This window comes from Sciurus vulgaris, assembly GCF_902686455.1.
Source record: "Sciurus vulgaris genome assembly, chromosome: 16".
Lineage (NCBI taxonomy): Eukaryota > Metazoa > Chordata > Mammalia > Rodentia > Sciuridae > Sciurus > Sciurus vulgaris.
The window spans coordinates 52,173,422-52,197,406 of NC_136477.1; the positions used below are offsets into that span (position 1 = coordinate 52,173,422).

The 23,985-nt window shown below is 42.8% G+C and overlaps 1 protein-coding gene across 16 annotated transcripts in view; it reads right to left on the reverse strand.

Moving 5' to 3' along the window:
• The window catches only part of CACNA1D (calcium voltage-gated channel subunit alpha1 D), a 317,150-nt gene extending 293,937 nt beyond the window's left edge, over positions 1-23,213 (reverse strand). For all 16 annotated transcript variants that reach the window (XM_079115648.1, XM_079115636.1, XM_079115644.1 and 13 more), the window contains exons 1-3: positions 22,639-23,213; positions 20,389-20,698; positions 16,335-16,440 (exon numbers count right to left, since the gene is read on the reverse strand). In XM_079115648.1, the coding sequence (XP_078971774.1) occupies positions 16,335-16,440; positions 20,389-20,698; positions 22,639-22,705 (483 nt within the window). In that variant the 5' untranslated portion in view covers positions 22,706-23,213. The remainder of the gene's footprint in view (positions 1-16,334; positions 16,441-20,388; positions 20,699-22,638) is intronic.
• Positions 23,214-23,985: the final 772 nt, after the last annotated feature.

The following is a 23,985-nucleotide window of genomic DNA, read 5'->3' on the forward strand; positions in this document are numbered from 1 at the left end:
TCTTCAGAGCCCATGATACATTCTATTCTCTAAAGACAAGAAGACTTGGTTCTTTGAAGATGATTATTTGTAAGAAAATCAAATCCAAGAATTTCTCTAAGACTGGTCAGTGATAGACCTGGATCAACCTCATTGTTAGCCAGAGCAAAGCAAAATGTAAAGTAGAAATTGGTTCTGAAAGGTATTCTGAAAACAAGTGTTCCAACACCGCTGGATGAGGGTGCAGCCCCTGGAGTGACTACTTTGAGGGGAGCACTATGTTTTGGTCATTTAAGTTCTCGTGTTCTCATTAAGCAATAAATCTCCCCACAAGGGGGCCTATCTCCAACATTCTGTTCCCAAGTTGGAAAGAGAGACCATCAGACCCCTATTAATAGTCAGAACACAGCTGGGAGGGGTGTCGCATGCTGTAACCCCAGCAGCTCAGGAGGCTGAGGCAGGAGAATGATGAGTTTAAAGCCAGCCTCAGTAACTCAGTCAGACCCTGTTTCTAAGAAAATATTAAAAAGGGATGGGGATGTGGCTCAATGGTTTAGCACCCCTGGATTCAATCCCCAGTACCAAAAAAGAAAAAAGAAAATTATTTTTATGTATATTTGTGTGTGTGTGTGTGTGAGATCACAGGCATATGCCACCACACCCAGCTGCATTCTATTTTCTTATACAAAATAGTTGGAACAATTAAAGTAACCTCAGGGTGCTGCACGTAAGCAGTAAACTTCATTAAATGGTCAATCACTGAGCACCCCATGCCAGGGACCATGGAGAATTTAAGAGACCAGGAAGACTGGGTCCCTGCCCACAAGTTCACATTCTTGTTAGAAATAAAACAGTCTCAAACACAATGAAGTGTATGGTTCAAGGACAGGTCTCCTCCCTGGCCCCTGGCCCAGGTCTAGTCCATTCAGTGCTACCAAGAAGGCACCAGCTGATTTGACCTACCCGACTGAGCATACCACACAGTCCATGGAAGGAGTGGAGACCCACACATCAGAACCTCCAGCCTCTGATGGGTAGCCAGCCTCAGGCCATGATCAAGTGCATTACTTCAGTCTTTCATCACAGACAAAATGAAGACAGATTGAGGAACAGAGTGAAGATGTGATATTAACTCTGCTCTGTTCACGCTTAAAACCAGGAAATATCATTGGCTTGCCTAAAGGCCTGGCTGGGTCACAAGCCTATCCATTACTACACAAAATCGTTTGTGGTCTGCATATCACAAGCACAGAGAATTCCACAAATCTCAGGCAGCTCAAGGAATAGTCAGGACTTCAAATAAGAGCTGGCCTTTGAAATCCTGAAGCAGCTCCTTCTGGAAGGTGGAGAAGAGGATCATCTCAAAGCTCCAGGGCTGAAGGGCTTTTTCAGTCCCTCCCTATCTCTGCCCTACCTCCTTTCTGAAACCTCAGCCTCTCCCCCACCACCATCACTGTGGCTGCACTGGCAGGTGTGACCCTTCTTTCCTAGGGCTCAGGTGTAGCACTGGCATCACGGAGAGAGTGGAACTGGGGCTCAGGCCTCTGTGCTGCTTTCTGGAGGGACTAGCGGGAAAGATGAGGCAGACAAAAGGGTAATGCCTCCCATGTGTGTACTGCTGTGTCAATTATAAAACACTTGCACACACAACCACTGGAATTTCTGCTCTCCAAGACCACTGAGGAAAGCAGAGGTCACACAGAAGTGAAGTTACAGAGCAGGAATTCAAAGCCAGGTCACCTGACTCCAAGTTTGGCATTCTTTTCTGGACATTCTTCATGCTCACTGCTGGGCACAATGCTAGTAACACTGGAGAGGGTAATTACAGGCCCCATTATGATCTTATGGTTTGATTCCCTCAGCACAGAGTCATTTAGTTAACTCCTCTGAGCTTCACTTGCCTCATCTATAAACTGGGCATGCTACTTACTGTAGGTTTGTTTTGTTTTGTTTTTTGTAAACAGATAAGAAAATGGGTATAAAATGCTTACTCTGGTGCCTACAAGGAAACCATGGCACACAGGCCCCACTAGTTCTTTGCACAGAGGAGAACACACTCCCATGGAAACATGGTGTGGGGCATGAGTATCAACCCCCACGCCCCCAGCTGTGCTCATCTTTTAGAAAGGCTGACCTCAGCATCTCAAGAGCAGCAGGCAGCAGCACCACTTGCCGTGCCCTCCACTGCCCCACCTGGCACCCCCCAGCTTGCCACTGTCAGCAAGCCCTTAGTTCGGAGCAGGAACATGCCCCTCACTGAAAAAAAAAAAAAAAAAAAAAAAAAAGTGAAGGAGTATGTTCCACTTTACACAGTCGTGAACTGGGCTTAAATAACAAAAAAGGGGAAAAACATGGGCCAAAGTGTGGGGGGGAACACTCATGAGGACATCACAGGGATTTACAAGATACGGCCCATGACTGATTTTTTTTTTAAGCCCTTGAGCACTTCAAAGGGGAAAGAGGAAGAGATTTCCTCAATGCCTAGCTACTGCCAAGTTCTCTGAACTTCACTGGTAGAGCACGGGGAGCCTCTCTGAAACTACCTTTGACTCTTGGACTAATTAACCAACGTCTTTTGGTAAACCTAGACTCGGACATTATTTACTTCTCACAAAGACCCTAAGCTAAAAGTGAGATAAGGGTCCTTTTTCCCATTTTACTAAGGAAGGTAAGATAGATAATATGTTCAGTCACAAAGCTAGCCCACACTAAAAGTGAGACCCAAACCCAGATCTGTCTTCCTACTAAGTCTCTGCTGTCTCAAGAAGGAAGAGAGTTAACAAAGACAGGCCTTAAAAGTCTGAAAAAGTGAGATTGATGTGTAAGAAATGTAATGGTACAGCACTAGTGATTCCCACACAAAATCACTTTTAATGTTAACAATGCAAGGCAAGTGTTACTATTATCACTCCCATCTTACAGATGAGGTCAAGGGCCATGCAGTAGAGAAGACCAATCACCTGGGTTCTGGTGAGCCCTAGTTCTAACAAGGCACATCCCATCTGTAAGCCTAGGTCTCCCATTTGAATGACAAGGTGGAGAGGTGGGACCTCCATGACAGCAGGAAAACAGCACACAGTGTCTACATCCTAGCTCAGCTGCTTGATCTTGGGTAGTCATTTCACAGCCCCAAGCCTCAGCTATAAAATATGAGCAATACAAAATCACTGTGAAAATGAAATCAGCCAAAGTGAAGCAAATGCCATGTAGGCTGTGCATGTCCATTCAGACACTGGTGATTACCATCCTCATTCTGATCCTAGAAATCACACAGCTATCAAGACAATTCTCCAAAACCTGTTTTGCACTCTAGCTCTTGTTTTCTAAGCAACATTTAAATCCAAAGATGATCAGGATTCCCACCTGGGCCATGCAGAGAATAAGGGACAGCTAGTTCAGTATAGATGAGAAAAGAGTGTATAGATGAGAATGGGAAAGATAGAATGAATTGGTAGTATAACTAGAAAAATGAATCAGTAGTATAACTTTCCTATGTTCATATATGAATACACAACCACTGTAGCTCCACATCAGGTATAACCACAAGAATGGGAAGTTAAGCTCCATGTATGTATGATATGTCAAAATACATTCTGTCATGTGTAACTAAAGAATAAAAGAACCACATATTCAAAAAGAAAAAAGTACATAGAGACATCACCACACCTCATGGGTAGGATGTTGGGCATTCAGTTTCTATTTCTAAACACCCTGGATCACTATGTAGACTGAGACTTCCAGCTTCCCTGGCATGGCAGTATGAGATCCTGATCACTTTTTTCCCTTGGTGATCCTAAAAAAAATAACCCTGTATTGTCTAAATGGAGAAGCATGGTCCAGGTCTAGGCTCTTCTGTGACCAGCAGGGTAAATTCCAGGTCACTTCTTCACTAGATCCACCTGAAACCCTCTGATCACTACTGTCTTAAGCTCATCAGTGGGACAAATGGACTGGATCAGTCTGGTGAAGATATTTTCTACAGAATGGCTTTAGAAATCAAACCCACATCCAGATAACTAACCGGGAAACTTTTCTAGTACAGTTAGAGATCCTGCCACCTCCTCACTGGGTGCCCTGGGGCAGGATGGTTGGTCTTCCAGGAGCCTGTTTCAAGTGTAAAGTAGAAGCAAGCAACCACCACCTCAAAGACCATGCACAGTGCTCTCTATGAGCCAGACTCTGGGCTAACCCCTTCAGCGGCTTCATTTTCTCTTTTACAGGAAAAGAACAGACAAAGGAAAGGAAAAAGCAGCTTGCTTCTACCACACACCATGAAAGACAAGGCTGAGGACTAAGCCAGGTCTTCCTCTAGCACCCACCAATGATGTTAGTGTCTTGTGCTGTACAACCACTTGGCACTCAGCAAACCTCTGAAGGAAATTGCAAGAGCTCCTGGATTAACCACTCACAAAACAATGCTTTTCAAGGAATTAAAATGTAAGAAAATCTGCTTGATGCCCAAATTTAAACTCCTTTAGCCATTCTATTTTAATTTGATGACTGTGATGGTTGGTAGAAGGCTGGCAGGTTGTTAAAAACCTCTGCCCTTCTCTCCAACCACAGCCCCCATTCCTATCCCAAGTCTGGAAATGCCTGAGTGGTAGGAATGAGGCAGGATAAAAGTTTCTGTGCCAGTCCCCCAGCTCTAACCACTCTTGGGAGGGTGAAGCCTGCTCAGGAAGACTCACCACAAGGTTCTGCTGTTATCCCTCTGGGGCCTCACCTCTGCTGCTGCGGGACGTTTAAGCATCATGGCCTAAGAGCCTTGACTTCTTTCTGAGCCTAGTGGTTGAGTATGAACACGTTAGAAACCCAGGTGTGACTCATCCTGACCCTCGTGAGGATGGGGCACAGCCTTGTGCAAGCAATCTAACCACTCACCTATAAAACGAAGGTCTTAACATCCCCCCTCATAGGCTTATGTTAAGGACTAACGGAGAGTTAAAGGTGATTATATGTGAAAAGTACACCTAGCTCAGGAAATGTCAGCCATGCACTAGTTATATAGGCAGTCATCACCATGCCTGTAGTTATGGGCAAAAAGACAGGGCAGTGAGACTCACGAAAACAAGGAGGAAGACCTGCTGCACCTGCAAACCAGCTCTGCCCATTCTCTCCTGCCCTACTCTAGCCACTGACCAGTATCCTGACCATTTCCACAGAAACAGTGAGACAGTTTATGGCCAAATGATTCTGGCAGGTAGGTTTTATGAAGAAAGTAACACAATATTTTATAAAATTAAATGGGGTAGGAAGAAGTGATCAAAAGTATCTTTTTGGAAGATACATACACAAAAAAACTTGAGATAGTTAAAAGTGGACTCAATACCTATCTTGCTTTGAAGAGACAATCTTTTGTCACTATTACCCCTGCTATTCTCAAGTACTGCCCCTCAGTCATCTGGAAGTGCATGGCTCCACAGGCCTCAAATTATTAGTGGAGTGAAAAGAATGGAAGACAGAAGTCCTGTGTTAAGGCCCCACTGAGCTCCTCTCTCACCACATGACCCTAAGTAAATAACACTGCCAGGTCTAAAAAGGAACAATCTGGCTGAAGGCCTTTGTGGTCCAATCTCAGGACTCCCACTCCAATCTCAACCTCATCATGTCTCTGCTTCAACACTGGGGTAAATCCACACCAGAGCACCTAACCTACTATTGTCCCACCTGGCTTTAATGCATCAATTAGTTTAATTCATTTGGTCAACATCATATACCAAAGCTTTCTCTACCCTTGACCACAGTAGACCATAGCTTTCTACAAAAAGCATATATTAAATACCTCTCTCACCAGATTTTGCTAGCTGTGTTTACTTTCCCACATTATTCTAATTTAAAATTCTAAACATTTTAGCCAGGAATGGTGGCACATGCCTGCAATCCCAGCAGTTGGGGAGGTTGAGGCAAGAAGATCTCGAGTTCAAAGCCAGCCTCAGCAACTTAGCGAGGCCCTAAGCAACCTGGCAAGACCCTGTCTCTAAATATATATATATATATTTATATATATATATATATTTAACATTTTAATTTCACTTCCACCAGATAAAAATTCTGAAGAGTTTGAGACAAATTCACCATTATTTTATATTTCGATACTTCAGAATTTGTTTAAGCCCAAAGAGAAGTTCACTTGTGCATTATCATGAAAAAAAGGACTAAGAGGCTAATTACTGGAATAAAAGGGCAGCATTTTACCCATTTAAGCTGATTTTTGTGCAGTTTAAAAGCAGTCATTTAAATATAAACAGTGTTTCATTATAACTCGTTGTTATTTACTGAAGAACAATCAAGAATGTGTTCTTCTAATAATACTGGTCACTTCCTGAGATTAGATTAAAATAACAAAACCACACCTATTCAAAAACATTTTTGGAGGGGACAGAGGAAGGGTTCTCTACATTAATACATACTATCCTTTTAGCATAGTGTTCTAATGTGTTTAATGGACTATATTTCACATGTAATAAATGCTCAAAAAAAGTACTTCATGAATAATTTAATGTTAGTTATGTGAAACTATTCATTTTTAATCTTCCCAGCTTTAGTCCTATTAATTCATATAATCAAAAAGCAAAGTTGTTTTAGAATATAGAAATGCTTTCGTTCATACCATGGTTTAATGTTTACCCTAGCCGTTTAGAAAAAAATAAGTGCAGAGAACATCTGCTAACCTGGCAATTCTGACTCTTACAAAAGCACAGCAGAGCCGTGCCTTGCAGTGCCTCAACAATGCACCTTCCAATGTACAAGGACCCATGCTGGAGATTACTCCTTAGGTTCGGTTCCTAGAAAGTGCTTCTCTGAAGGCATGCGGCTGCTTCCCTTTGTTGAGAGGATAAAAGCCTCTCAGATGTGCTCTTTTTTCCTGCCTCTGCTGGAAGCCCGGAAGTCCAGTGGAGTGCCCAAATGTTAGCAATCCATTCACCTGAAGGGCCTTGGCAGGTCTACTTCGTTTCAATTCCCAACTGCCCAGTTTTTTACCAAATTCCACTTCCTAACCCATCTCAGAGCTTTTGGAAGTAGACGGGGCATTAACTTTATATAGAGACCATAAGAATAAGAATAATAATGAATATGTATGAAAAGTAAATTTGTTAATATTCAAGTAACATGGGATATCAGAAATTACCAACTTGGATAGTTTTTTCTCCTTTATGTATAGGGACAAAAAAACAATATCCATCTCAAAACCAAAATGTAGAAAGCAGACACTCCCAAACTAAGACTCAGTTTTTATGTTAGAAACTTATTCACCTAGTAACTGCCTATAATGAAAATTCCACTTAAAAGCTCAATAGCATCCAAGTTCATGGAAAAAATAGGTTCTGATACCTTTTTTCTAGATCACTGGTTCAAAAACAATTATGAAACTCTAGTGCCTGGGTTCACAGACTTTCTTCTCTAACCAGAGAGTGGGGATGCTTACTAACAACCAAGAGAGAGGCCATATTGTACCCCAAAAGTCCTTTTTCTTCTCAAAATACATAACAAATGAGATCACTCATCAGAGTGAAAAGATACCTGTTCTCAAAGAGATGTGGTGAGTATGGGAGTAAAACTGGTACAGAATTAGTGAAGGACAATGTGGCAGTAAGTATGGAAATTAAAAATATAAGTACCTACCAACCCAGAGAGTTGACTTTTAAGTAGTTAAAAGAAATGCCTACTTGCATGCATGAAGAAGCACACGATAAGTTATTTAATAAAGCAGTGTTTAAAATAGCAAAACTTAAAAAAAATAAAAATAAAAAAATAAAATAAAATAGCAAAACTTTTGAGACTAACCTAAGGTTCATCAGAAACAGAACAATTAAATAAACTGTGGTCCATTTGTACATGGAATATTTTTACAGGAACAAAGTTGTTTGATTTTTTTACATCAAATACGGCAAGATTTAAAAGACTTAATTGGAGAAAAGGAAGCTGTATAATACATGCACTATGTTCCCACTTGAAATTTAAAATAAATACACATTTCAAAATGCAGTACACACACACACACACACACACCCGCATGCACATAATAAAAAACAATTCTCAAGACTCACACTGACTACTGTAATAAGAATGAGTTTGGTAAAGTATGTTAAGTGAAATAAGTCAAGCTCAGAAGATCAAGGGTTTTAAGCTTTCTCTCATATATGGAAGCTAAAGAAGAAAAAGGAAAAGAAAGGTGGCAGTGAGGGGTGGGGGTGTCTCATGAAAATCAACGGGAGGTCAGTAGTAGAGGAAAGGGACCGGTAAGGGAAAAAGGGAGAATACTGGAGAAAGATAATGGTCAAATTATATTGTTATATTGTGTGTATGCACAAATACATAACAAATCCCACCATTATGTACTTAGATGCTATTTGTGTGATTTTTTTTTTTTTTTTTTTTTTTTTGTATTGGGAATTGAACCCAGGGATGCTTGACCACTAAGCTAAATCCCAAGACATTTTTATATTTTATTTTGAGACAGGGACCTGCTAAATTGCTGAGGCTGTACTTAAACATGCAATTCTCCTGCATCAGCCTCCCATCACTGGGATTACAGGCATGTACCACTTTATGTAGCTTGTGTAAATTCTGAATTGGTGGTTTAAGAATGTAAAATATGAGACATACATACCAACACACATGTTCTCTAACCTCATTTATGGGTTTTCCCTAATGGAAAGGAAGCAACAACATGGGAAGCCATATCCAAATGGACTAGAAGTCAAGAACACAGGGTAGGTATGCTCTGCAAAGTAGGTCTCAATAAATATTTGTTAAATAAAGGTGCCTCAATTTCATTTCTTATAAATAAGTGTCCTTACAGCTCTACAAAAAATATCTAAGTTCTCTTTGTGCTAGACTTCCACACAGGTACAGCAGGCAGGGGGCGTTCTGGAGTTGACTGCAGAGGGAGGTGGGTGACTGAGGCAAAAGAGCAGGAGCCTCTTACCCAGCCCAGTAATCCCCAAGCTAAGCAAAGCCACCTCTTTCTTCCTTCTTCCTCCTTCCAAGCTGGGCTCCTGCAGGGCCAGTCCTGACCAGCTGGTGTCCTACCACACTACCTCTGAGAAGTCTGCACCTGCCTTCCCTTCCTTCTGTCACCCGTCAACTTTCTCCAGCCTGACCCTCATGTTCACTCATTCAATAATTTCAACAGATGTCCTGAGATTTCTAAAATTACCACTCACCCAGCAGGAAGGAGGAAAAACTTTGCATAAATAACTGCTTTGAGATTCTGGAGAAGAAAGTCTTTTTCCCCAGCCTGGGTCATGTTTAGGTCCCTTCTTCATCCTTGTAGATGAATCAGGCTTCATCCTACAAGGTCTGTGTCATCAACACCCACCCCAACTTTCACCCCCCCACCCTATATACATGCGTGTGCACATGCGCACACATACACAGGGGTCCTGTAGCTGACTGATCACCTCAAGCAAGTTCTTTCTTTGTCCCCACCTTCTATCTTTCTGGTTTTTTCCTCCCCATCAGTCATTTTCACCAACCAAACAGCCTTACTGTGCACAAGAACCACAGGTGAGAAAACACTAATCTCATTTGAATTAAAAAGGGAAACACTCTCCACCACTTTGCTTACTCTCATCACATGAACAGAACAGAACTTGGGTGACACATTCTGCAACTTCTGATGGCAGAGAACTCCAGGAGTCTGTGCCCAGCGAAAAGTAGAAGTAGGGATGCTAATCTCCACTCCTAGATGAATTAACCCCTGCTCTGACCCTGCCCCCACAGGGCCAGGAATGCAGCACCAACATCTCTCTTCTATGGTACATCCATCTAACACTGCACACAGTCCCTATGTGGCTAACCACCCAGAATTCTACAGTCTCTGCAATTTTTTTGAATCCTATCATAAGCTGGCTTTGGTGTTCAGTATGGTACATTAGCTACATTGTGAATGATTCTTTTTAGGAAGGTGAGAGTCATGTTTTATTTAAAGATTGGTAGAAGGAGAGCCACAAAATGCCCAAGTAGATGGACTTGTGACTTTTCCCAAAATTTTGTGCCTTCTATATCAAGTTACTTCTCGCATTTTGCAGAAAATTAAAAATTAAACAAACACTGATGGGGAAGGTTTTTTAAAGAAGAAACTATCCACTGATCTATCAGAGTTGCTGTTTCTCGCGCAATCTTAAAATATTAAACTTGAGCTAAGGTTAAGAAAGGAATGCATCTCCTCACATGCCCTCCCCGCAAATGAGCACTGAAAGATGCACATTTAAGGCAGCATGGGAGGCTGAGCTACTGAACAGTCAGAATCTAGCCTCAGAAACCTGAGGGTGGGGTGCAAGGATGGAATCCTGATGACACCTTCTAAGCCCCCTTTCCAGCTGTGTCTGACGCCATTTCTACCCCTGGTACTCTTCAGTTAATTCATTTATTAAACTGCAGTGGGCTGGGTATGCAGCTCAGTGGTACAGTGCTTGTGCACCATGTCCAAAGCCCTGGGTAACATTCCCAGCACCACAAAAGAAGAAAGAAAATCCTACAAGCACACACATACACACTTTTTCTTTCAGCTAAGCCAATTTGAGTGAGTTTCTGCAACTTGTAAGCTGAAGGGTTCTGGCAATCTTATTTGTTAAAGGGTTTAAGCAGGGAGATTCTCTGCATAAGGTGTGACTATACAAAAATGAGATTCACCTTTTTAACTAACAAACAATCCCAACGAGTAAGGACATACTAGAATTCTTCTTAAGGAACTTTAATAGTAGTAAATCTGAATTCTTTGAGTTGGATTTTATTTCTGAAAAATCATCAATAATCAAAGTGGTATCTGTTCAACAAAAGTTCAATCTAGGCAATCTGTCCTTTATCAAAATGAGGTAAAACAACAAAGAAGATGAACTTGTTCACACTTTGTTATTAGGAACCACTTTGAGAAAAGTTTTGTGCCACAAGTTCATCTACCCTGGGCATTCTGTGGCTTTTCCTCCACCAGTCTTTAAATGAAGCATGGCACCCACAACCACCAGCAAAGAATCATTCACAATGTAACTAATGTGCAGTAATGAACACAAAAGCCAGCTTGTGATAGGATTCAAAAGTATCAAGAAGTAGTCTTCTTTCTTCTCTCCCACTTCAAATACAAAGAATTAAATTTGCCAAGAAACATACAATCCTGAAATTAAAGGTGAAGCCTGGCAGGTGTTTCCTGTAATTTCATTAATATTGAACAATGAAAGTCAGCCTCTCGGGCAACCATTAATCATTAGCCAATTGTTGAAAATTAACTAATGATCTATAAGGATATACTATAGATCCTTTATGTGGTCATTCTCTATTCGTTTATTCCGTATGCATTTCCCGATATGCCTACTGTGTGCCAGGTGCAGAGTTCAGTTTATAAAGCTACAGACTGGAATCAGAAACCTCTAGAAACTCATATTGTAGTTCCATCCAAAGTCACTGGACTAATCAGTCAAATAGCTGGCTGTCAAAACCAAAACATGTCCAGAACCACCACACCCAAGCCTCTTCCCATAACACTTATAGAACAAGGAAGAAAGGGGACAATATCTACGATGAAGAGAGTTTACCATGCTCATGGGAGTCCAGTGAGAAAGCAAATATGCACTTAGACAGATGCGGGTAGGGAGTGGACAAGGATCAGAGAAGGCTGAACCAAAGATGTAGCACCTGAACTGTCCTTGAACAGACATAATCTAGGCATTGCAGAGATTGCAATTGAAGCAGAACATAATAGAAGAAAAACTGTAGATGAAGTACAGAACTAACACACACCCTATAGGCAAAGTCCAACAGCCTGGTTACAAAATTGTTTCAAGTACTATGTTACAATTCGCCCCCATTTTGTGCAAAACTGTGAGAAGCTAAACCATATGACCAAGCAAATCTGATGAGCTTGCTTTTTAAGCCCACTTAACACTATATACAAGGATCTCAGATGTGATAAAGAGAAAACAATCACAGCAGACTGTTCTACAGCATTCCTGGTCACTGTAAGGCATCTGATCCCACTGACAAGTGTCCACAGCCCAGCACAGCTTCCCAGAAGGACTCGCACCACTCTTTGCTACTCCGATCCCTGTAATCAGAGCCCAAAACGTGATTGCTTGGCTCTGAAACCCAGATCTGAGGGATCCTTCAGCCAGTGATACATAAGAGTCGCAGATTTCAAACTTTAGGAAGAAACAACTTCCTACCCACTCCCTGCCAAGGACCTCCAAGGAGTCAACAGAGGAACATGCCATCCAAGGAAATTCTAAATTTTGTCTCAAGGGAAGGAAAGAGCAAGGTGCTTCTCCTGAAAGACCTGTTCACTTGGCAGTCATCAACATTTAGTAACTGAATATCTACTGCATACTATTGTGCCAGGCAGGGTCAGGGACTCAAAATAGTTCACTCTGCATTGTATTCTGAGCATGCTTGATAAGATAAAGACATGCAAATAAAAAACAAAACTGTATGGTGTTTTACATGCCAAGTGTCATGAAAGGGGTTCAAATAAGATGTTTCTTTGGATCAGGATCAGAAAAGGTCTTATTGAAGAGATATAACTTGAGATTATTCTTGAGCAACTTAAGGACAGTGACATATGAAGAACAGTAAAAGGGAAGAAGAGGCATTTCAGATGGAGAAAAGGTAGAAGAAAAGCCAGGAGGTGGACCAGTAAAAAAGGGGTGCTTAAGAACTTTGTGTGGACAAATGGGAGAGGGGAGACTGTAAAGGAGAAGAGTGGGGGATAAACCAAAAAGAGGTTGGACCAGAACAAACTGGACCTGGCTGTAGGATCTGGTCTTTCTTTGGTGGGCAATAGTTTTAGCCACTGAAGCCTTAGGATCACTTCTATCAAGTCATCTGACTCTGGTGTGGATGAAGAGGAAAGGGAAGACAAGCAGGATTGAACAGAGGCAAAATGTCAAGAAACTAAAAGTATTAACAATCGGGCCTCAACAATAAGATGAGTAAAGGGGTCAAAGACTTAGTAAAGCATTTTGTTCAGCTTAACAAGCATTTACTGAGCTGAGCATCTGTGATGAGCCAGGCCCTTTGCTAGACAAAGGGATAGAGAAGCATGAGCCACAGAGAGATCCTACCCTCCTATTACTCCGAGCTGGTTTAGTAGTAGATAACGATTACTAGCAGATAGCAAAGAAGGTCTGAAATTACAGATGGTGATCCTCATTTGGGACATTTCTAATTTGAGGCAGTTCCATACCACAGAACTGGAGGCAGCCTGGGGAGGGAAAGTACCAGGAAGAGGTTTCACAGATTGAAAACTGTTCAACCACATCAATTTGCTTATGAGAAACTTAAGGCTAGGTTATAAAATACGGCATTTTTCATCACAGGAAAGTATAATTTGTAATCATCCTTACTCTGACACTTGATACTGTAAAAGCTCCCCTCCTCTGTACCAACAAGAAAAAAAAATAAATGATGTACAGTTTGCATTAAGTGGAAATGAGGAAACACTGCTACTGACTGAACTGGGAGGGCTATGACTGTGGGAACTGAGTAAGCTGCATGGTTTCCATGGCTTCAGCCTCCACTTCTCCCTGCAAGTCCACAAAGGAAAACGGCATAGAAACTTAGACTGTTTATATTTTAAAAAAGAAAAATCTAACTCTGGGAAAACTTACTACCCCCAAGGTAGTCTTCAAATCCCCAAAGCTGGCAGTGTTAGGCACCACCCAGACCAAACACACACTGGGTTCATGGAGATGGCCACATTTCTTATTCAACTAAAGTAATAAAATCACTACAACTGATCTGAAATAGGCAGAAACATCAGCCATAAAGGGGCCCTGAATTTCACTGTAAGTGCTTGCCACACGCATTTCCCACCGAGCTAACAAAGAAATCCACCAGCTTCCTGAGATGCACAACTTTGCAACCCTTGACAGTCTCTGCCCTTTGTTCTGTCATTCACATTAACTGAAAGGTATTTACTACAGATGAAAAATAAGCTTCGTTCAGCTGCCTCTACACGGATCCCAAAAATAGAGCAATCACTTGGGTACAAATTGGGTCAAATGTATAAAAAAAAGAACTGGCTCCCTGGTGGGAGGACAGACATGGCATGGGACCTTGCTCAGAGTCGGGGGAAATCCACAAAGAGCCTCCCTTCCCACAGTGGAAAGGAAATATTTGAAGAGTCGGAAAGTACAGAAACTTGTTTGGCCATGTGACCATCCAAGTGAAAGCAGTCAGGAACTTTAACACCAGGAGTTTCAGAATATTAAGCGAAGAGTTCAAAATATACATTGGTATTTCAAAAGGCCTGCCAAACTAACACACTGCTCACCTACCCTAAGAACAAATCCAGTGTTTAAGAATTATAAAGGACCCACTGGGCGAAGCTGCAAAGGAGAAGAGAGATTTATCCATTTCCTATACTTTATTCCCTCAACTTCTTAGCTAAGAAATCTAAATGGTCTGACAGCACTCATATTAGTGCCCTGAATTTCTCTGGGAAAAAAAAAAAATCAGAATATTAATTGGCTTACACATGCAGCTACATTAATTATTCCATTGATCTAAATTAATCTGCCTTTCTGAAAGGTATTTATTTTCTAAGTTTGTTTAATCATGTTCTCTTGAGCTACAAAAAGCAACAAACTGGGTCACCATCCACGTCGTTAAATTTGGTAACAAGGCTAACACCGTCTGTGGCCTAGACTACGAGGATCCATCTTCATTGATGGGAAGCTTTTCACTTTCTGCTTTTCCTTTAAAATGATCATTTAATGTCTATAACCAAATCAAAAGCCATTTAAAATACCCAGAATTATGCAAATAATCTCAAGCATAGTACAAATATATACTAACAGTGTTCATAGGTATATCCAAATCCTATTCACAGTTGTATTTTCAGCAGCAATATCCAAAATTTTTTGAAAAATCTAGAAATCAAATTACCCAAACCCAAATACATAGAGACATGATGTTACACCTGAAATATGCCCAACTGATTTTCTTCATTTGTTTTTGTGGTACTCATGACTGAACTCACACATGCTATACAAGTGCTCTACCACTGAGCTACATCCCCAGCCTCAAACACTTGAAATGTAACAAGAAATCCTGTACCATAAACCATGAAGGCTAAATTCACAAGCATATAATTTCACTATTTTTTGAAGCCAGCAGAGCTCTCCCAACTAGGGAGAGCATAGTGTGTTTGCCTTTACAACACTCTCTCCGTTAAGAACATCCAGCCCTGTTCAAATACAGCTTCAACACAAGAAACAAATCCAAGTGGAACTAGCTGAAAGAGGAGAAAGCAGGAGAGTCTGCCATTCCCTCCTTCATCCACTTGGCCTCCAATTATCAGGAACTGCTCCTTGCAAGAAGGATGCTGGAGCCCCGGAAAAATCCTGAAACGGCTTCTGGACCATCAAAGACTACCGAATGTCAGAAGTAAAAATAATCCTAGTGATCTTCTTAGCCAATCTCCTTAATTGCCAGGTGGGGAAGGAGCAATGCAGAAAGGGTATGAGAAATGCTCTAAAATATAACCCCCTGACAGTTGAGCAGGACAAACTCCTAGTCTCGTCTAGTGCTCCTTAGTGCTTTTTTTTTTTTTTTTTTTAATTATATCAACTTTTCCCAAAGGAAGTTCCATGGAACACTGGTTCCATGACATTAAAGTCCTCTGCCAAAAAAATTTTTAACGAATCCATAACCAATTACTTTCAGGGACTAGCTGAATTTAAAAAAAAAAAACAAAAACAAAAAAACTTTTTTAACTGTAGAACTTCCCAGAACTTTTACTGAGCTTGCATACAGTATAAATCTTTAAGAGGTCAATAAAGTATATAGAAAAGGATACTGGTGTTAACCATAAACTCATTTTACCTTGGAACATTTTATAGGAATTGAAGTAGAAACATCAATAGTATACTGTTTTATTCTCCAAATTATGCTTTGTGCAGATTTATTAGTCATATTATATTCTACTTTTATAAAAATTAATAGCTCATATATAAGATCTATGATATTTTCTACTTACCAGAAAAACTGAACAAAGTACCCACCGTTCCCAAATAACACTAGATTTAAAAATTAAAAGAGAGAACTAATATTATCAGGAAGAACATAGTAGACAGCAAAAGTCTACATAGAGAGAAAAGTCATTTTAAAATCTGCTACAAACCTCTTTTGTAAAACGTTCCACATCTATTTATACAAGATTCATGACTTTAAACACTTCATTCAACATAAATATGAGAATATAGTTTAAAACAAAACCAAAAACCATGGTTGCAAAGCTTCAAGAAACATCACATGCACGGTTATAAATTTTCATCACCCAGAAAGTCAGCTGCCAATTTAAGTACAGAAGCAAATGATAACCACACACCATGATAAGCAGGAACTCTGAAGACACTTACCAAGTTATGATTTGTTGAATTAGAATCATCTTCAGGGAATGGGATGTAAATAGCTAAGGCCACACAATTGGCAAAAATAGCCAATAATATAAATATGTCAAATGGTCTGAAAATTTTCGTTAAGGTATATATGCATTTATACAAACAAACCATCTCTCTAATAACACTCCCAATCATACCGCATGTAAACTACTTTTAAAATGAAACTGACATATACAAATCATTTTTTGACTGACTACTGTGGCTACTAGGTTTTCAAGAGAAATAATCATCAGAGGTCATCTCACAGTAGGTCATCCTATCCAATGACCTCTCCATGTCCTTTTTCTTTTGCAAGGATCATGTTACATTTATTCTTCTGCTGCACATTGTATATTAAAACTTAAAAGTATTGAACAGCCAATTACGGCACTGTGTGAAACCAGGTTTCTGCTTCTTGGACCTTAAAAAGCAAAGAGGCCTTACTAAATTCCCAGCTGTTGTAGACACAGAGAAGTAGTCATCATGGTATAAATCTCTTCCACAGATCCTTGCCTCCATGTGTTAAAGCCATTTTCGCAGGAGCTATTCCTGGCTGGGTCAGTATATATCTCCTATCTGGATTGGGGAGGGCAAAGCCACTAGGAATCGTCTCCATTCTCCCTGTGACTCTCATGACTTTCATCCTCAGATGCTGTGATAAGCAAGCCTGGCTTTAGCTCTCGCCTCTGCTTTCTCTACTGGGTAATCGATAGCTATAACTGTTTCAGATTATAGCTGGACTGGAGCTCAGTTTATAATGTGCTATTGCTGTGTTCAATTTATAAACAAATTAAATTAAAAAGCCATAAGAAATCAGCACCAGACACTTTCAAAGTAGGCCTTAACAATTTTAAATCCCGGAGGTCTCTCTGGAAGAATCACTTTGAGATCAGCTTCCAACAGATACTTGCTAAAACATTCTGGTGTTATTAAGAGACATTGTCAAAACTGGCAATACAAAATTTGATATTTGCCAAAATGACTGTTTTTATTTTTTTGGTTTTCAGCCATTTCAAACTCGAGGTTTTAGGAGCATCAACCTAATCTGCAATTCCTGGGCTTGATTTTACAACAGTATCTCTGTATATTCACCCACAAGGAGAAAGGCCATGGTTTAACTAAATCCCTCAAGGTACTAAAGATTTGAAGCTATCCACAGACTCTTCCCCATTCGTCCTGATACCCTTCTGGGAAATCAAAAAATGTTGTTAAGAAACAAATATCCCTTACCTCTCTGGAAATCTCTTAGGTTTCATAAAACCTCAGCCCCTTTGAAGAGCTTTGATAAGTCATTGGAATAAGGACAGAAATAACATTATCCCCTTACTAACTTTGATGGGTTTATTTTAAGCCTGTTAGCTTTAACTCACATTGATTCTCTTAACTCATCTAGTATTACAAATCTTTTATCCAGGGATCCAACTTTAAGGCAGTCCACCTTAAGAAGACGTCTGAGGACTGGGACTGTAGCTCAGTGATAGTGCATTTGTCTAGCACGTGCAAGGCCTTGGGTTCAATTCCCAGTACCAGTCTGTGCAATTTGGCAAGACTCTGTCTCAAAATAAAATAAAAAGTACTGGCCATGTAGCTCAGTAGTTGAACACTCCTGAATTCAATCCCCAGGACTGAAGACGGGGGAAAAAGACTTCAGAATTCTCCTTTCATTTTTCAGATTCCCCACTGAAATTTAAAAAGTCAACTGCCCCGAAGTCATCCTCTGTAGAAACAGTTAGTGCCTCCCCTACCCCCACACCAGCATCTTTCTTTTCCCATTTTCCAAAATGATAAACCTAAATGATAAACATGCAAATCTGGAAAATACTAACATGTTCAACTTTCACCAAGGCTAAACATAAGGCATGTTTTTTGCTTTATCTTGGTCTGATTTCAGTCCCCAAACACTGGTAGATACTATCTCACCGCCACAAGAAGTAGATGGGTCTGATCCTAACAATTTCTTCTTATAAGAGGAAAACCTTTTGCTCCCCCAAGGTCCAGGACACTCTGCTCTCCTGTCTGTAAAAACAAACAAGACTCTCACTTTCCCAGTGCTCGCAGGGCCTGACAGAGCTATCATGGGGTAGATTTCTATAACCTGCTCCCTAAAATCGAAGAGAACTGTCATTTGAAAAACCAAATAGATCATATATCACTTAACATCTACCTATTCTACAAACTGTCCCACTTGTAAGTAGGCTTTTCCCTGAACCAGCAGCCACATGCCCTATTTCCTATACACATATGTCTGGCAACTTGGGAAAGGGAGCCAGCATCGTGATCCAGGAATTCACTCGGTACACATAAATTGCTATGTACAAAATACTGTGCACAAAGAGAAACGGCACTGGGCCTCCCACTTCACTCCACATAAAATTAATAACCCCATCAAGAGATCTCTGCTTACTCAGAGTCACATAGAGACAACCTAAGGAGGAGATGATCTTTCTGGCAAGTGCGCTGCTGCCCTTGACTCCAGTGAGGCCATGGAGGTACACACTAATTTACCTAGCTCCCCACTGGCCTGACACGAGTGTTCTGTCCTCAGACTAGAAAAGAACTTAAAGAGAAAATGCACACACACAACCCCAGCTAATGTGAGAGACATCATAACTCGCTCTAGAGAAGAGACATCTGTTCTAAAAAGAAAAAAAATCACGTGAAAATCTTTCAAATCCTACCCTAGCATTCAACTGCTCTCTACAAAACCTTTCTAGGCAGTTGCCTCATTTTTAACTCCTGTCCAGGAGTAGAGAAAATAGCAAGCTAAGACAGAGGGCATGCAAATAGCTGCCTAGCTTAGTACTCAAATTATTAGGGGATTTAGCTCTACTTCCTAGCTAACTGACCATATCCTTATAGCATGACCTCTCCATCTTTCTGGGCCTGCTGAGGGAAGCCCCATTTTGGCACTCCAGTCTACCATTAGGAACTGCTTTGAGGTCCCTATCAGTCCAAAACACTCTTCTGGGAAAAGAAAATGCTTTATTTTACCCAGACCAACAAATCAGCTGACTAATTAGCTATTTGTTCAAAGCGAAGTTTCAGTCAACCTTTTCTGAAGGATGGCAATAACTGGAGTCTGGCCTCAAGGTACAGGAATGGGGATAAGCAGGCAGAAACATGGTAGTTATAGAAGATCTAGAATATGACAACCATCACAGGGCATTAGGAGCTCAGTTTTAAAAATACAAAGGAGACACCCAGAAATGTAACTTCAGTCCAAGGACATAGACAGAATTTTTTTTTTTTATAAAGGCAGCAACTGCAAATTCCTCCACTGAGAGGGCTATTCTATAACTCTCCAAGGCTCCGGAAGAACAGGCACACACAAACCTCTCCCAGCAAAGACTTCCCCATACTCACATCTCAAATACCGTTTTTTGAATTTGTCAAAAAGAAAATTCCAGGAAATAGCAGTATTGATAGCAAAAAAAAAAAAAAAAAAATCAAAAACACTCCCTATGAAGTTCATATTTACAGTTACCTGAACAATCAGAATCATCAAATGTTAGAGCTTGAAGCAACCTTAGCATTAATTGTAGTTGCAGAAGTAAATTTCAAACGTAAGAAATGAGAAGATTCCACTAAAGATCACTTCCACTTCCAGTACAGTCTTAGTACAGTCTCAGTCTTTTTTTTTTTTTTCCAATCAGTGTACCTCTTCTGCAATAGGCTCACTGCATACCACTACCCTAAAACAATGATGGATTTAAAACTAATCATGTAATGTCTAATAACCAAAGATTAGTTTCATATTTTAACTCTCTACCACTTTGAAGTTTTAGGCTTCACTCCCTCCCCACCACCACCACCACTAAACACACATCCACACAGACAGTAGGCTAAATATACCCAGGGAGCCACCCCTCTGTAACCTAAGGAGACAGGAAGTTATATACCATGAAACCCCTAATACACAGCTTCACATTCCAGACTGCTATAGCTTTGTAAGTGTCATTTTAGAAAGCAAATCCTTTTAAAGAACAGATGGTAAAAGAGAAAATGAGAAAGACTTCCCCCAAAAAAAGGATACTTCCATTCCACTATACTAATGCAGGCTCTTCGGATGGGGTTATTGAGTGATAAACAGAAAAGGGCGCGGGCTGGTCTGCTGTTGGACGAGTTACCCTGTTTTTTGCTCTTGGCGTATTGCTGACGTTTTCTTTGGGAGAGAGATCCTACAGGTGGGGGTGCAGAGGTGCTCATAGTTTGGGCAGCCTTGGCCTGTCTGGCAGCATCGATTGCAGCTTGCCAAGACAGGACAGTTTGCTTGGAGCTATTCGGCTGAGAAGTTGGTCCTTCACCAGAAAGAGGGAGTCTGGTGCCTCTTGCATAGTTTGCCTCTGGGAAGAAGGAGAAAAAGAATGGTTAAAACAAAACAAAAACAGAAACATGAGACTCCAGGTTGTCTACCAACAATAATAAGATACATCACTCTGATGTTCCTGTTTTCAATCTCATGTCCTATTTTTTTAGAAGCAAGGATTTGGTCAGGCAGAACAGTGAGAAAGTCCAACAGCTCTGCTCTAAGCGTCAGTCACACAGGATCTTTGCTGCACCACACCTAACTAAGTTAGTACTCCATACCCACATCTTTGCAAGGAGTCTTTTGGTATATTTCTTCTGAAAAACTGGGGTCACTGTCACATTTTTTCTGTATCTTTTCTGACTTTGAAAACCCATGTATCTCTTATAAGTTAATAGATATGTACAACAGCTTTTCTCTAAAATAATTACCACCATCTCACACACACACACACATGCACACACAAAGGCAGTGCCAATAATTCAGTAGTCTTAATCATTTTCAGGGTGTTACTCCAACATCTTTCCACTGAAACAAACCCATTTTTTCAGAATAGAAAAAAAAAAAATCTTCACTGGTACAGGGCAATACCAAAAGTCCCATAACAGATATTGAGATTATGCACCGACACTTCCTTCAAATGAAAATTCATGATACTTGGGACTCATTTCCTCCAGGAGCTTGAGAAAACAGAAAACATCTTTAGGGCTTTTTTTGCATTTTAAATTGCAGCAGGAACAGCCAAGTCAACATCCAGACAGCCTACACACCTACACCTAGGATAGACAGGCTAGATTATGCCAGGGGCCCTCAAGGCCTAAATAAGAATCATCTCAGTGTAGGCTAACATCCAGGTGCACACAAGGCAAAAACCAAAGAGGGCCTCTGTGAGCCAAGCCCCCACCACTTGGGGTCAGGCCATCCCCAGGCAGGTCTTCCAGGCACCTGTCTGCCTTGGGCCACAGCCTCCTAGCAGAGGAAAAAGTCAAAGTGAAAGAGATGGCACAGAGGTAGAGGGACGAGCATATGCAAAACCAATTATTGCTGAGAGTCAAAGCAAGCACAGCTCTGTCTGCCCAGCAAGCCTGAGAAGGGAGCAAAGCCTGCGGACAGCAGACAATCGGAGCCCGGGGATGAATCGAGCCAAGCCTTTCTCTTGGGGAGTGCTCACCCGGAAAGGCTTCAAGTCTGGGGGCGGGGGAGGGGTGCCACTAATCTCCAAAGAGGGTATATAGCCAGAGTTGCTCCAGCCTCCTTTGACCCAGCCCCGGTCCGCGTGGAAACTGCACGTGGTGCCAGACAGGGACTAAGGAGGGGAGCCCCAGAGTGGCATCGACTCCCTGGGCATTGCTAGGTTACCGACGTTCGCACCGGAGGCGCCAGGAGCGGGAATACACGCTCCACCCGACCCCCTTCCCCCAGATTCCAAGACCCGGCCTCCCTGCAAGTGAAGGGGTGTGCGCTTCACCCACGGGAGCGAAGGGTGAAACCGGGCAATCCTAGAATTTCCCGGATGCCACCAAGAACCTTCTTCCCAGTCAGCCAGGGGGCAAGGGAGGAAGGGAAGGCAAGAAGAGGCTGAAAGGGGGCTCAGGCTGAAGACTAACAGCCCCCCTCCTTCCATCGCTCGAGGGCGTTGGAGGAAAGTTAAGCCCGAGGACACTGAACCCGAATCACCTCGACTCGCCATCCCTCTGGCTTCACAATAGTCCACATACCCAATGGCTGCCCCCACCCCACAAATGCAGAATTAACTCTGACATTCAGGGCCTGAAGGGGAGAACGGAGTGGCTGTCACGCATCTTCCCTTTCTATGTAGATGACACCGAGCTAGAAGCATCCTCTCCAACCCCCTCAACCCACCCATAGCACTGGAGATGGGGGGGTGGGGGGAGTGAAAAGGAAGAGGGGGTGGGAAGAGAAGGACCATGACAAGGATTAGATTTGGCAGCGGGTGCCCAGGCTCTGACTGCTCACCGTTCGCGTGGTCCGCTTGCTGCTGCCGTTGATGCTGCATTTTTTTCATCATCATCATCATCATCATCCACGAACATTTATTGAGCGCCTACTGTGTGCAGGGCACTATGCTGGGCATTAGGACGGGGAAGGAATGGGTAAGGGGGTTAACGATAGGTAGGAGCCGCGGTCCCTGCCCTTATTCTCGCTTCAGCAGGGGGTGGGGAGGACAGGGACAAATAACAGAAAATAAAGATAATTTATAAAAACCGCTCGCCGCCCACGCTCCCTCTTTTTCAAAAATGGAGCAAAATAAACTTTTTAAAAAAATAAAATCAGATGTATATATTATTTTAATAATATATACATATAATTTTTTGCTGCAAAGGAGAATTGGCTTGGTCCCCTCCTCTAGCGGAGGGACGCCGCGGTGATGCCGGCCCGGCCACCGGGGCCGCTCGGAGCGCCCCCCATGCCGCCCGTCCGCCCGCCGCGGTGCCGGGTGCCCGCCGCCGCCGCCCCCGCCGCCGCTGGCTCGGGACCGCGGGCAGCCGGAGCTCACATCCGGGGACGGAGGCGCTCGCCCGCTCGCTCGCTCGCTCGCTCCGCGCCCGCCGCGCCGCGCCGCACGCCGGCTTCGCCCTGGCGACGCTGCGCGCCCGCCGCCGTCCCCCCCCCCCCCCCCCCCCCCCCCGCGCCCGCTCTGAGCCTCCCACGGGCCGCGCCGCGCCCCAGCTGTCAGCAGCTGGGCTGGGGGCTCTACCCGCACGGCCAGCGCGCTCAGGGTGGCCGCTGTGTGAGACTTGGGGTGCCGCCACCGGGCCTGGTTCGACTGACCCGCGGGCGCATAAGAGTTAAGTGCGCTTCAGCCTCAAACCGCCGGGTTAACCCCCTCCGCGCCGCAGCGTGTCCTCTCCCCACCTCCCCCCGAAAGAGGCAGGCGGAGCCGTAGATGCTGCGACCGCGGCAATGTGCGGATTAACCGCTCCTCCCAGTGCATTTCGGGGCGGGAGATGCTTGGTTTCCCGGGGCGGGCCAGGGATCTCGGCGTTGGCCTCCCCTTCTGCACACCTGGAGGAGGCCCCGCCCCCCTGGGAGCACAGGTGCTGCGGACTGTCTTCGCTGCGGTATCGAAGCGCACCCTTCGCGGGGCTGTGCCTGGATTCCTTACTGCTCTGGAACCAGACAGGCGTCCCCTTCTCCTTTCCTCGGTCATTCTGACTGCTGGGGGCCGGGGGGATGGGGGAGTTCTACTCCCTAGAGAGCACTAACTGCCCAGGTAACTGCCCTAGGTTCTAATGCGGTTTCCAGAGCGCCCCCATTCTCCCCACCGTCTGGCACCACTGAGAATTCCTGGTGCGGGTTGGC